Source organism: Coenobita brevimanus, chromosome 103 (genome assembly GCF_032717465.1).
Source record: "Coenobita brevimanus isolate Jiangsu-jjx chromosome 103, ASM3271746v2, whole genome shotgun sequence".
Taxonomy (NCBI): domain Eukaryota; kingdom Metazoa; phylum Arthropoda; class Malacostraca; order Decapoda; family Coenobitidae; genus Coenobita; species Coenobita brevimanus.
This window is the reverse complement of record NC_137056.1, coordinates 1948254-1962056: the sequence shown is the minus strand read 5'-3', so window position 1 is coordinate 1962056 and position 13803 is coordinate 1948254. Positions and strand designations below refer to the sequence as shown.

Below are 13803 nucleotides of genomic sequence, written 5' to 3'. Positions count from 1 at the left end.
ACCTCATGCTCACCTAACCTTGTTGCCCAGTTCTTCACAGCCACCTCTTAGGCCTCCATCACTACTATATCCTTATTAGCAAGTAACCATTATGCCATTGTAGCTACTTATTTGCACTGGCAGTCCACATCATAAGTAAGGGACGAGTTCCATACTACCACAGCTTTTCGCATACAGTTTTACGACAGTAAATTGGGGGAAACTGGCTGATCAGCTGCACAGGGTAGCAATGGAACTTTTCATTGTCATTTTTCTTTCATCTGACCAAGCTGTTTATTGGTGGAACAATGTTGGTGCTGGAAATAATGGCACCCAGCACTCTATCCCCTAATGGCCATCAACACATGAAGAAAGGCTTATACATGCACATAGGCCATGGCTTTCAAAAATCCAAACAATGTAAAATTACTGAGGACTTAACAGCAAAATACAATGTCTAAAAATACTGCTTATAATGAGGACTGCCTGCATTTTCATTTTTACCTCTCTTCACCCACATTTTGTTCCTCCACCTCACGAGTCAAACTCTCCCTGTAATTCCTGAACACTTTCTTACCCCACTGTTATAAGTTATTACAGTACATAAATCATTTCAGACATCCCTTTTTGAGAGCATTAAAAATTATGTTTTCATTTTAAAAATCAAAAGATGTCTGTAGGTACAAAACCTGCACAAATTAATTCCCCAGCAATCATACCCTTTAATGAACATAGTTGGTGGATTAACCCTTTCATGGCCATATCTTAGGTGGCACAGGAGACTTTAAAAGCACCTTTTTCTTAGTGACTGATTTTGCACACCACATTATTCATAAGCTAGTACATTACGGTACTCATGCAGACTGTGTCAGTATGAGACATAAACAATGCATAAAAGAAAGAACTGAATGGAAGTTACATTGCTAAGGAAGAGGCACACAAAAATCTCCCTGATCACCTAGAATATAGCCCTCAATTAGTGATGTACTTTTTTTTTCTTATGGCATTCTTGCCATTTCCAGATGATTTTATTCAGTTTGAGATTTATATAGTGGTGGTGTTAGCTCCAGCTTTTCATTAACCCCTGAATTACTATGCAGCTCTCCTGATGCATAAAATCATTTGGATACAACAAGAATGAAGTAAACTAATACACTATTGCAGTGAAGGTTTTTAGGGATCAGTAAGAATCTCCAATGCAGCATAAAGTTTGCAAACTTTAAGTGGTACTTGCCTAGGTTCATATTAAGCTATCTTTTAACATAAGTAACCTGAAAGAAGTTTGTAACTGTGAAGCTTTGAGAATAAAGTTGCTGTAAAACTATACTGAGAGTCCATATGGGGGTAGCTGAACCCACATTAAATTTTGACATCTTAATACTTGGGGGGGGGGGGTGCAGATTTAGTTTTTATAGTGAAGGATACGTGCAATAATAATAAACGGAATATGTCAAATAGCTATACTGTCCATGTTTAGAGAATTAAAAAAAAAAAAAAAAAAGTTTTGAGGTACCAATCTAGGAATGTGGCTACACTTCACTTCCCTAATTTAGCTCTTAACACCTAAAATACACCCAACAATTCAGTGAAAAATTAAATCCAAATATAATGACATTTCTCAGTGGAAAAGAAAGCACACATCTAATAGAAAAATCACTTCAGAAAGAAAAGACAACTAAAGCAACCCTGATATGCTAATTTACTTGGTGCACCACGATGTACTGTAGGGCCATATACATCACTTGCTTCAATCGTTGCAAGAAAAATGAATACACAGCTGTAATCAGTAACCCTTTACATCATTATCCAGACCTTTTCTTCCCATGGAAAGGGTGAGGTAGGATCTAAAAAACAGGGAAAGAGAAAGTCTTTTAATTATCCTTTGCACCACTATGTCGAAACAAAATGAGATCTTACGGAAGTTGTACATAACATGCTCGCTGAGAAAATTTTGACATTTTTCTTCAGATCCTCTGTCATACACTGAATATAAACCTTCATAATCCAATTCTCTTTTGCACCAACCCTATCTTTAAAAAAAAGTGTACTAATAACTAAAACAAACCCTATTAAGCCAATAATCTTTTGCACCGGTTCTCCACAGGAAATGACTGTACATTAAACATAAACCCTCATAAGCCAATATTCCTTTGTACCAGTTATTTAACCACTGACCCGTGACATCCTTATTTTATTCTTACCATCTCCTGATGATTTTATTCAGCTATGGATGGACTTTGGAAAGGCAGGGGTTAGAATCAGCCTTCATTAATACCTTGAAAATGTGAGTTCCTAACCAAATTGAATACTGTCATCTAGTACCTGCAAGAATAAACTAAAGATGTAAAAAATGATATATATAATAATAATAAAAAATAATCCAAAACTGTCTGGCCTGGAAAGAACAGGAAGGGTAAAGACCAGTGGACTAGCTTAACATCCCAGCCCTGGTGCTGCTGCCATCTTGCCTCGTCTTAACTTAGGGCAGGTACTTGTGAACAGAAGGTAAGAGCGGCGTTACTTCTCCAAGATATGCCGAAAGTGACCCTGTTGGGGGAAAGAAAAATATCAGAAGCTGTGAAAGTTTTCATTGTTTTGGGTACACAGAAAATGAGTCATAAAATCATTAGAAAAATTGCATCCACATATAAGTTTTGTTACTGAAAAAAGATGCATCAGTTTCAGTCCAAGACACATCGCTATCATCTTTTCCCACTTTCCAACGTATAAGTGATGGGGAGGATCAAGAAGTATCATGTTACAATGTTTTCTACACCTACATGTGTTAGCCACGGTTCACTTTATGGCACTCTAAGAGTTCTATTTTCATCTCTTTATTTCTTGTACAGTCCTGTAATTGTCAGCAGTTGCCGTTTTCATTTTCTATATCCATTTCTACACTTACAGTTTTGAATGATTACAGTAATTTTTCAACAAATCTCCTTAACCTGGTGATGGGATTGCAGCTTCACAGAATCTGGCCACTACTGTAATAGTTAAAGGCACATTTGAGTGGTGATGATGATCTTGCCAGTTTAGAGGAACATAGTTCTTATAGTTACTCGAGCTGTAACAACAGTGTGGAGGAGGGGGGGGGGGGACCTGCAAACACCAGTAAATTTTTTCCAAGATATAAGGGCCACAATACAAAAAACATGTTATAGATTCAAATTAACACAAAATAAAATCTGATACCGGTATATGATGGACGAGGGCAACACTACCAAGAAAAATTGCCTGAAGTACATGGATACTTCAAAATACAGACAAATCTAAAGAACTATGCTAACATAAGAACGAAAGTATTACGATAACACTACAAACACACAGAAGCTACATCAGGCATGACAGTAAGAACAATTACAAAGTACAAAAAGCTCCCAAAAACCTGAGGAGTCTAGACAGAATGAATTAACTGATGCAAAGTAATTAAGCAACAGAAGCTGTCAGAGACCAATAGGATTTGACAAAAGATAAAACCTGTTGAATTTACAGACAATAACTGAAGAAAATTATCAAGGCAAGGAAGAAAGAAGTGCCAAAGTCTCAAGAACAAAGATACTAACTGGTTCGCCCTGAAGACATCGAGGGCAGGTGGTGCGGTTAACTTGCATGGCATGGAGATTCGGTGACACACCATCTATGGGGTCACAATTCACTGGGTAGCGCACTGCATGGTTTATACGTCGAGTTACAACCTGTGGACAAAAGAGACAAAAGGAGAGTGAGTAACAACATGCCTACAAAAGGATATTACAAGCGGTCAACAAAAGGATGTACGGTACTGTAGTTACAACCTGCTGACAAAAGGGGACAGTTACAACCTGGAGGAAAATGGAGATAGTTACAGTACACTGCAGATAAATGAAATACAAACTACTGCTGAAATACAAACTTTTGGGGACTGACTATGCAAGTGATATTACAATGAACACCTATTTCAGTGCTACGTAAACCAACTTTCAACTTAAAATTAAATTCTCCAATAACATAATTTCAGCTGATGAGAAAGCTATGACATGACAACACAAGACAACTACAGGTTAAAAATCAAATAAAACAGTGTAATGAAAACCTTTTAATCAACATTATATTCCCACCTGCGAGTTGATGCGTCCTTGCTGAACTCTGGACTGAAGCACATCCACGTCAATTAATATTCTCGGCTGCACAAAGGGTCGCTTCTGAAAGTAACATTATAAATTTAGGAATGTCTATCTATCTATCAATCTATTGCCAGATGCCATAATCTCTTAAGAGGTGGCCATTTGACTGAGTTATTGGTTTTATGGGGAGGGGCACTAACCCTCCACCAACCCACTTGTTGACACGTAGGGAGCACGTATGGGTTGGTTATATGGTTACCACCCAGCGTTGTAAATGGTTTCTTGGCTTACATGAAACCATTTGGCTTGTCACTCAATGTAAAGCCACCTGTAAAGGAAAGAAGAGCAATAAGAAGAAGAGCAATAAGAAGTGACAGGAAAGATGGGAGATATAGGAAGGGAGGAGGGCAGGCAAAGAAAATGAATGATAAAGGATAAGGAAGATGTAGGCAGCACTACATCAAGTGAGTGGATGATGGTCGCCACCACCTACCACCAATTAGGAATGTGACCAACAATATTATCAGAATAAAATTACCTGGTGGTTGTTTGAAAGGCATACTGCCAGTGTACTGTACTGACGATGAAAGGACTACGGTATGGTAACAGTATTACCTGTAACACTCATAGGCTACTGCAGTATTCATGCTTTGGCTGCTAGAGTATTCATTCTCTTAGGCTACTACATAATTCACTATACCAGCACATAGTCAAATAAAATCATCTAGCACTGACTGAAATAAAGTACTAGTGTTCTGATCATAAGACTTTAACCGCCTGTGTTAACCCCTCAGTGACAGTGAGGCAATACTGTACATTCGTGTGCACCACAGGCCAGCCCTGGGGCCATTTTTTCAAATTTCGATTTGTTCATGAGGCAATGCAGGATTGGGTGATGAATGAATGAATGAATTTTTCCTTAAATGTGAAGAATTGTCTGGTGCACCTGGCAGTATATAGACCTATATATTTTTTTAAATCTTACTAAACCCATCCTGACTCGCAATGATTTGCGAAAAAAATCATTACTACGCAAGCACTGATAACATGTAAACCAATGGGAACATGCAAGATGAACTGACTGCCTGAGTGCTTGAGATGGTATAGTAGGGTCGTATAAACATACCGCTGACCATTCCATGCCCATGATTGTTCAAATTTTTTTACAGACTGTGCCAGTTTGATCCTTATCTCATTCAAGTAGTTCAGTTACTCTTCTAGGAGCTGCCTAGCATGGGCCAACTGGCCTACTGCAGCTATCCTCTCTTCTTATGTTCATCGGCACTGTAGGACACTTCAATGCTTGTGGCCACTGATGGGTTTATATTGCACCATAATGTAAAGTTTGAGGGTCCTTTAAAATTTGTCACAGTGATAACCATCCTGAAAAATATTTGTGACAAATAAATAAGGTTGTTTCTAATTCAACTACTGTATTGACACCATTACCAATTATTTACTTAGTAAGCCACAGATTGTTTGATAAGGTAATTTTGAAAAATTAAAAAATTGTTAGTTAAGAAATTTATGAAACATACTGGAAGAGTGGGACATCTGCTATGTTGGTAACAAGTTACATAACAATCAGCAAAAAAAAATTGTGCACTGCTGTGAAATTGTACATAAAACCAAGATGAGCCATACTGTCAATTCCCAAGACCTAAAATCCTAGAAAATCCTTCACTGCAAAAGTCAAGGTATCCCCAGAACTATAATTATCAGGCCCCCCTGTCCTTGGCAGTCCAGTGCATCAATAAAACGGCTTTTTATCTGCATGCATTTTGACAAGGCCCCATCGTTGTGTTGCTTCCATCCCCATTCCCTGTTTGAATCACGTGCAAGCTATTTGTAGAGTGTATTTGGCCTGGAATATACAATGTGTCTTTGTGTAAGGGACCACGCGCTCCCGCCAAGCCTGCTAGTCACTATGGCTGACCTGGGCCGCCAACTTCACCTCGCACTATTTATGACAGAAAAACTTCATATTTCTCGGTATCACTGTGCCCAATACGTGGCCGGGATTCGTCTCTTACCCCTCGCCTGTCGTCAGAGTCAAAATCGGCCTTTCTCTTGTGTGATCCAGAGGTAGAAAAGCACGCGGCGTCGTCCAGCTTCATGTTGGTGCCGGGTTCAAAACAAACACAGCCAATGTTTACCTCCGTCAGCCCTTGCCCATCTTCCCTTTTCCTGCCTTGCCTCACTTTTTACCGATATCTTCATGCATTTCCGGTTTACCACGTTGCTAAATATCAAACTTTTATCCACACAACTTATTTTTTCTTCGTATCTTACTGTTTTATGAAAATCTTGCTTTACCTCTCAGTTAAAAGGTCAATAATCTCTAGGATAATTATTGATAGCTCAGTCCAGAATATATCTTTGTCGCCATGATGACACCATCTTATCCTCCCACGATACTCATTTCATTTCCTTCTTTGTAGAAATCCATATCATTTTAAGTTCGATAATACAAACACTAATAATTATTATAGAGCACTATAGATGTAATGTCATCTGAAGCATCAGGGACGTTTCATAATGTATTTTTGCGTTTGTGTACTTGTGAAAATGTCCATGTAATATAAAGATATACTTTCCATTTTCTCGGAAGTATTGTATGACAAACTAAGATGTATTTTTCCCGCGCTACATAATTATTGGTTGTACAGATATATCGTTGATTGTTATAAATGACAGCCATCGTATAATTTCATTGTTGAAGACAGCGTGTCTTTTAGATATGATTCACTAAAATATTGTGCCTTCAAAAAAGTCTGATTTTTTTTTTTTCCAGAGGTTTATTGCGACTCATAATCAATTGTTGCGTGTCATCGCTTACAGAAATCTCGATTCGAGATTGTATGTAGCTGTACTAAACCTGTCCGAACCTTGGAACCAGAAGCAATACCTGCATTTAGGATATATCTCAGTGTTTGGGGACACCGGTAAGTAGGGTTGTGGCTCTATGAACGTTCTCTTATTTAATATTTTAAACCTGCCTATCAGTTAGCAGAAATTCCATTATCGGGTTGTATATTTTGCCTGCTCGATGGAGTTGTATGTCTAGACCTAGGGGTCATATTTTCGTGGGCTCACGAGGCTCCATAGCACCTGTCTTTTGCGATTTATTTTGTATATTGATTTGTTTCCTGCAAGCCAGGAAACCATTTACAACGCTGGGTGGTAACAATATAACTAACCCATACGTGTTCCCTACTTGTCAGCAAGTGGGTTGGCGGAGAGTTAGTGCCCCTCCCCGCAAAACAACTAACTGAGAGTCAAACGGCCACCATTTGCGGGATTATGACATCTGGCTATAGAGATAGATTTGTATGATAACAATCAGTTCCAAATTTTTCCCTTTTGGCGTAGGAACGTGAAACTAGGCAAACCTAGACCGGAAAATACGTAGGTCGGCAGCATTTTACTTGACAGAAAATCCTCCAGTCACCTCTACCGCAACGCGTGAGACTCAGTAAGGCATGAACGTCACTCCGTCTCAAATTTTCTACCACTGAGGCATCTTGTTTTGTACGTACACGTTGAGTAACTACGATTTTGCGTATCATCCTTGCGCAAGGGCCATGCTAATCTCTGTATCGTATCAGTTTTATAAAGTATATGTACTGCAGAAGCAAATACTGCTCTTGAGTGGCGTTTATGTCTCAGAGTATAAAATTATCTTGCCGAATAAGACGTAGACATGCCATTTGAGGAATTACCTGGTTGAAGAAGCTCAAGGGTCAGGAGCCCACTAACTCTGTATACAAGTATTGAGCATAGAGTGTCGTCATATTCGTTAAATATGAACCCAGACGCAGCGCTCTTTCCCCCTCCCCTCCTAACACCTCATTGTTGGTCTCCGTATACTCGTCTTAGTTTTTATTTTTATTTTTTCTGTGGGCAGTCCAATACAAAAGTCTGTTCGCTTCGCTCATTGCTGGATTTACACATGCTTGAATGAGACGTAGTGAACAAACGTGCATATTAGAACACCCAAATGGAAAGCAGTATACACCTCAGTCCAGTACGTCATATGCAACTGTTTATAAATCTAGCCATGAAGCAGAGGCAGGGGAGGCGAACAGAATATTTCATTGTACACGAGCTGTTTTACCAGCAGGAACCTCCCATGTAGTCTATCCGTTCTCATTTGTTGCCCTTTCCACCTCATTATCGGTCCTCTTCTCTTTATTATCAAATTAAACTCACTTCATACCCATATACCCAAGCTGATTCCCCTACCCAGTCCTCAAAACTCATTATCCAGTCGATAAAAAAGATAAAGCCATATATATATATATATATATATATATATATATGAACGGGGTAGCGATAGAAAGCCATTCCAGCTTGACTTATAAGGGGATTTAGTGTGTGTGTGTGTGTGTGTGTAATTCACCGGGTCGGTCAGGATCACTTGATGGTCGTGATCGTCAGCTTTTACCCTCCCGGAAGGGAGCTGAAAGCTCATATAGTCCGATCTAAGGGCAAGGCTGTGACCTGTGTGTGTGTGTGTGTGTGTGTGTGTGAGAGAGAGAGAGAGAGAGAGAGAGAGAGAGAGAGAGAGAGAGAGAGAGAGAGACCGTACTTGCCATTACTTCCACTGCCATCCACATTTAAGAACAGCTTAACCCCTTTCGCTGCCATGTTCAGACTTAATTATTTTATTTCCCTCAATCATATATATATATTTTTTTTTTATTCAGATGAGAGAAACTATGTGCAGTCAAGGAGTTAGCCTCTTAATTACGATAACTTTTACTCTTCCTCACCTCGTGCTTCACTGTCTTCTCCCAACACTGCATTACTTTGCCTCACCCCTACCCTGCCTAAATTTGCCACACCCCTACCTGTCTCTCCCAGCTTTACTTTGCCTCACCTCTATCGTGCCTCTTCCTGCCTTTGTCTCACCTCTATCCTGCCCCTCCCTGCCTTTGCCTCACCTCTATCCTGCCTCTCCCTGTCATACTTTGCCTCACTTCTGTCCTGCCTCTCTTTCCCTTATCACCACCCTCCCCTACCATGATACTCCCTCACCATCGCACTTCCTCACTCTCCCTCATCATCTCCCTTCCTTCCTCACCCCACCTCACTTAGCTTACCCCACTCTCCCTCATTACATCCCTTCCTTCCACTCTCTGCCCTACTCTGCTTGCCTCACTCTTCCTGACTCATCCTATACTCACATCACTGTCTCTTCCTATCCCTCATCACCTGCCTTCCTCACTCTTCCTACCGCTTCCCGCCTCACTGCCTGCCTCACTGTCTCGCATCTCTCTACCTCATTCACCCTCTCATTATCTCCCAGCCTGTCTCACCCTGCCTTATCATACTTGTTACTGAGCCCCACTTGTCACCATTAACACCTTTAGCCAGATGGCATCTCTCTTCTCTCTCTCTCTCTCTCTCTCTCTCTCTCTCATTTCTTGCTGCTTAGAGGCAGTTTCATTCAGTTCATGAAAGTTTTTGAAATGAAGTGGTGAGCTACAACCTTCATGAACCTCTTCAGAAACAGAGAGGCGAGTAAAATCGTCTGAAAGTAGCAGGAATTAAAAAAAAAAAACGCGTCATTGGAGTGAAGGTGTTGACATCCTTTACGGTCGTTTCAGTGGCTTTCGTACTGTCGCTTTCCCGTCACTTACGTTCACTCAGAATGCCGTTGATTGATGCATTGTTTCAGCGTCTTTTCGGCGTCTTGGAGTTCATTTTGTTTCGTTCAGACTCATGTTTCACTCTGCTTCGTTGTTTTTCAGTTTCCTTCGTTCGCTGTTGTTCAGGATGGGTACTTCATTCCTTCAGTCCGATGATGAATGTTATTTTATTCTTGTTACAGACGGTTTTATGAAGCTCAGGAGGAGAGAGAGAGAGAGAGAGAGAGAGAGAGTTTCGCTTTACATTGATATTTTTAGATGCGGAACCATTTTCAGAAGCGAGCCTGTACGTCAGTCACTTGCTAAAGATTTTCAGAACCAAGGTGCTGTGTTTGTAGACTTCTGCGTTTAAAGTTTAGGGCCGTGTGATCCCTTTTCTGTGCAGCAGTTTAAAAATTGTTTCAGACTGCTTTGTTCGCTGTTGATCAGGAGGATTCTTACTTAACCCCTTCAGTATGGGTACTCCTGTTATAGGGTATATATGTTCGTAGTACCACTAGACAACTTGAGTCTTTAAGCTTGTAGTGAATGGGGTTAGTGAAGGCTGTATCTAACCCCTCCAGTTAGAAGTGCCTTCCATGAGCTGAATATAACCCCACAAGAAGCAAGAATAAAGTTTTAAAATGTCATCATAGTGAAACGGTTAGCCTCATCGATATGGTCCCCCTACCTGTATTTAATTATTCATTTTTTTTTTTTAATAATAGGTCAGAAGTCTAGGTAACATGGGAAGGTTTGTGGAAAGGGTCAGATGAAGTAAGGATAAGGAGATTCGCTTTTGTGAACATTTGTCAGAGGTCAAGGACACAGTGAAAAGTCAAATGTCAGGGTCATAGGACAAGGTCAACACACGGTTTTGATGTGACTGGAAAGTTGGTGGAAGGACTTACAGTTGGGTTTGTAATAAAGTAATTCGTTTGTAAGAGTAATATCTCAGAGATCGAGGTCACAGGGCAGAGTTAAATACTTGGTCTCTCTTTGTTAACCAAGGCCGATATTCTCCTCGTTGTGGGAGCTCCATAATACCTCTTCCTAAGCGATTTATTTTGCGTATTATACCTTGCCGTCTTCCGCCATACTTAAATCAATCAAATGTCACCATACTCTGCATAAATAACGCACGAAAGGACGTCACCCAACACATCCAAAAATAAATCGGTGAGGAAAAGGTGTTAGGGAGCTTCCTTAGCCGGTGAGAATACGTGCCCAAGGCTGGTGCATTCTCTGGGTACTCCTTGTTTTAGTTTTAGTTTTGTTTCTTCATTTTTAACAAGTTTTCATTCCATCACAATTGCTCCCCTGTATTGTTTCCTGTTAATTAGCCTTTGTTTTATTTCAGTTCTTTTTGTTGTCATTCGCCTTTTTCCCGTTTATCACTTGTGCCGTTGGTTGCATGTGTGTTCTCCATCAATTTAGTTTTTGTTAATTGAATTGCCAGAATGAAATGGATGTTTGATGATAGTTGTATTGATGTTTACCACCCGAATAAATAAATACATGAATTGATAAAAAAATTAATAAATAATATATGGTGTTCCTCTTACCAGCTTGTAGTTATAGTCATAATTTGGTCTGGATTTGGATTTTAGATTTTTCACCACCTTCAAATAATGCCAGTTTATTTATTTTTTTTTTTTTTAATCAACAGACTATTAAACTCGAGAAGATCTTTTAGTGAATTAATTAAACGTTGAATTTTTATTTTTTAATGAGACCTGATGTGTAACTTTCTATTCCTTTTTTACTGTAACTTGGCCTAAAATTGCCATCTCCATCTTCAACACACAGTTCTGGCAATAGGTTAGGGCTGGAATGTGATGCTAGTCATAAAGTGCAATGGAAAGAATGTAGCGCCATAGCATTGTCTCATTCTGCAACTAAGCTACGTAAAATAAAGTTGCAAAAGGACAAAAATCTAGACCAAGTTAAAGTGAAACAACTAATTACTTTGCTGCCGTGTTTAATTTATACCTGATCCTGTACTTTCGGTATTTACGACACGATATAGAGCCGCAGTGTAGGTGACAGGGAAGTTTGAAGCACCTCATCTCGAGCGATTAATTTTGCATATTCCTCCTTCATGATCTGCATGCTATTTAGTTCGGATTAATGTTGACAGAGGTTCCCTGAGTAACATACAATAACCAGGCAGCACTTACACGCACTATCTCAGTAACATCCCTCCTTCTTCACCCAACACTTCATAAACACATACATAAACACAGCCATCCAGAATATTCAGCCAAATAGCTTCTTTCAAGATCTATAAGCAGACATCCACTTCTCAGAAACTTCCTTTCTTGTATAAAGACACGAGTACGGCTAACCAGACTGCGATGTAGCAATTCCTTTTCCCTGCATCAGTACCAATGCAAAATGCAAATCACAAACAACTCATTACATCCACGCTACATGCAGCATCCCACACCACAACGCACTCACATTTAGTGCACAATTCCAACACAGTCAGTCCTTTAACATAACCTCAACAAAAACCTCTGGGGGCGACCGGCCGAAGTAGCTGCTTTTCTGCAGTCCACAGGGGTTCACATCCAGAAGTGCCTGGGGTTGCAACAGGAAGAACCACAACAACAACAGGTTTAATGAAAATGGAGCACTTGTTCCTACCTGCTTGCCCAGCTTAAAATATTACGGTAATGTTCTACTCTTGCTTCCCGCGCATAAAAATAATCACGGTAATGTTCCCCTCCAGCCTCACTCCGTTATTTTCATTCGTACTTACATTAATGCAATATATATATATATATATATATATATATATATATATATATATATATATATATATATATATATATATATATATTATATATATATATATATATATATATATATATATATATATATATATATATATATATATATATATATATATACTGTATTAACATGGCAGTGCTCCCTACTTGATTTTCCAGCTTTTAAAAATTTCGTCACTGTTTGCATCGCGTGTGTTAACCAAGTAGTCGTCACCCTGACTTGCACATCATCACCCATTCAGTTATTTCATTTCAGCACCATATTCGTCTGTTGCCCGAGAGCCAATTCTCTGGCTAAAAAAAATAATAATAATAATGGAAGGATTCCCTGACAGCTTTTTTTTTTTTTTCTAGATTTTTAAATTCCATTTTGGTGACGTCTTTTCGTGGTACCTTCAATCAGTTGTCTTATATATAATGATGATTCGATTAATTGAGAGACAGATAGATAAAGAGATTAATATTATGAAGTGTAGATAGATGGAGAGCTATTTATAAGGAGATACAGGTGGGTAGATAGCAGTAGGTGGGCAGTAACACTGGTGGGTCAGCTGTCTGTGGTGATAATGGCCTGTGTTTTAAGAGTATAGATAGACATGTAGATAGACAGATATAGGGAGTGTGGTATAAGGTGCTAAGATGATACGTAGAGGTAAAAACTGTGATAGGTAAGAGGCAGATAGATAGATAATGATTGATGGGTGGGATGTCTGTGCTGTTAAAGGCTATTGATTTGCTTTGGTATAGATAGGTAGATTGACAGACGGACAGGTAGACAGATAGATAGAAATAGGTCCTTAGACAAACAGAAATACATATATAGATAGATAGATACTGTAGATGAGACAGACCGACATATAAACAGAGGTATAAGTATAGAGGCAGGTAGCTGGATGGATAGATAGATAGATGCAGTAGATAGATAAAATAACGCTTTGATGGGCTGTCTGTGGTATTTAAGGCTGTTGGCTTATTTTAGTAGTAATAGATAGATAGATGGATGGATAGGTAGATAGATAGATGGATGGAGGGATAGGTAGTTAGACAGATAGATACATAGATAGATAGAATAGATAGATACAGGGTTAACGTTAAAGGTATACAGAATAGATAGACATGTAGAGAGGTTAAAAGTGAGATAGATAGACAGATAGACAGAGGCAATAACGCAGTGATGCCTGGGCTGTCTGTGGTGGTGAAGGCTGTTGGTTTATTTTAGGAGGCCTTCATTTGTGGCCACGTTATGGTGAAGAAAATTGTTGTCCCTTAAAGTGGTGAGAGAGAGAGAGA

General features: G+C 39.3%; 1 protein-coding gene and 1 non-coding gene across 2 annotated transcripts; both read right to left on the bottom strand.

Moving 5' to 3' along the window:
* Window positions 1–1416: 1416 nt before the first annotated feature.
* On the bottom strand, window positions 1417–6220 carry LOC145415612 (uncharacterized). Its single transcript, XM_080284836.1, has 4 exons — window positions 6119–6220; window positions 4080–4163; window positions 3546–3677; window positions 1417–2526 (listed from the first exon to the last, which is right to left on the bottom strand). The coding sequence occupies exons 1-4, from the start codon at window positions 6200–6202 to the stop codon at window positions 2497–2499; spliced, it is 330 nt and encodes a 109-aa protein (XP_080140962.1). The 5' UTR covers window positions 6203–6220; the 3' UTR covers window positions 1417–2496.
* A 1398-nt stretch (window positions 6221–7618) lies between these two features.
* Window positions 7619–7725, bottom strand: LOC145415827 (U6 spliceosomal RNA). The gene has a single exon (XR_013900134.1). It is a non-coding gene; the product is annotated as a U6 spliceosomal RNA (small nuclear RNA).
* Between the last annotated feature and the right edge of the window lie 6078 nt (window positions 7726–13803).

Excerpts from the sequence above, each read along its gene's own strand:
- LOC145415612 (XM_080284836.1), bottom strand. The coding sequence starts at position 6,202 with ATGAAGCTGGACGACGCCGCGTGCTTTTCTACCTCTGGATCACACAAG. Across the intron at positions 4,164-6,118 it reads ACTCTGACGACAGGCGAGGG|AAGCGACCCTTTGTGCAGCC; the intron begins GTAAGAGACGAA and ends TGTTACTTTCAG. Across the intron at positions 2,527-3,545 it reads GATGTCTTCAGGGCGAACCA|GGTCACTTTCGGCATATCTT; the intron begins GTTAGTATCTTT and ends TTCCCCCAACAG.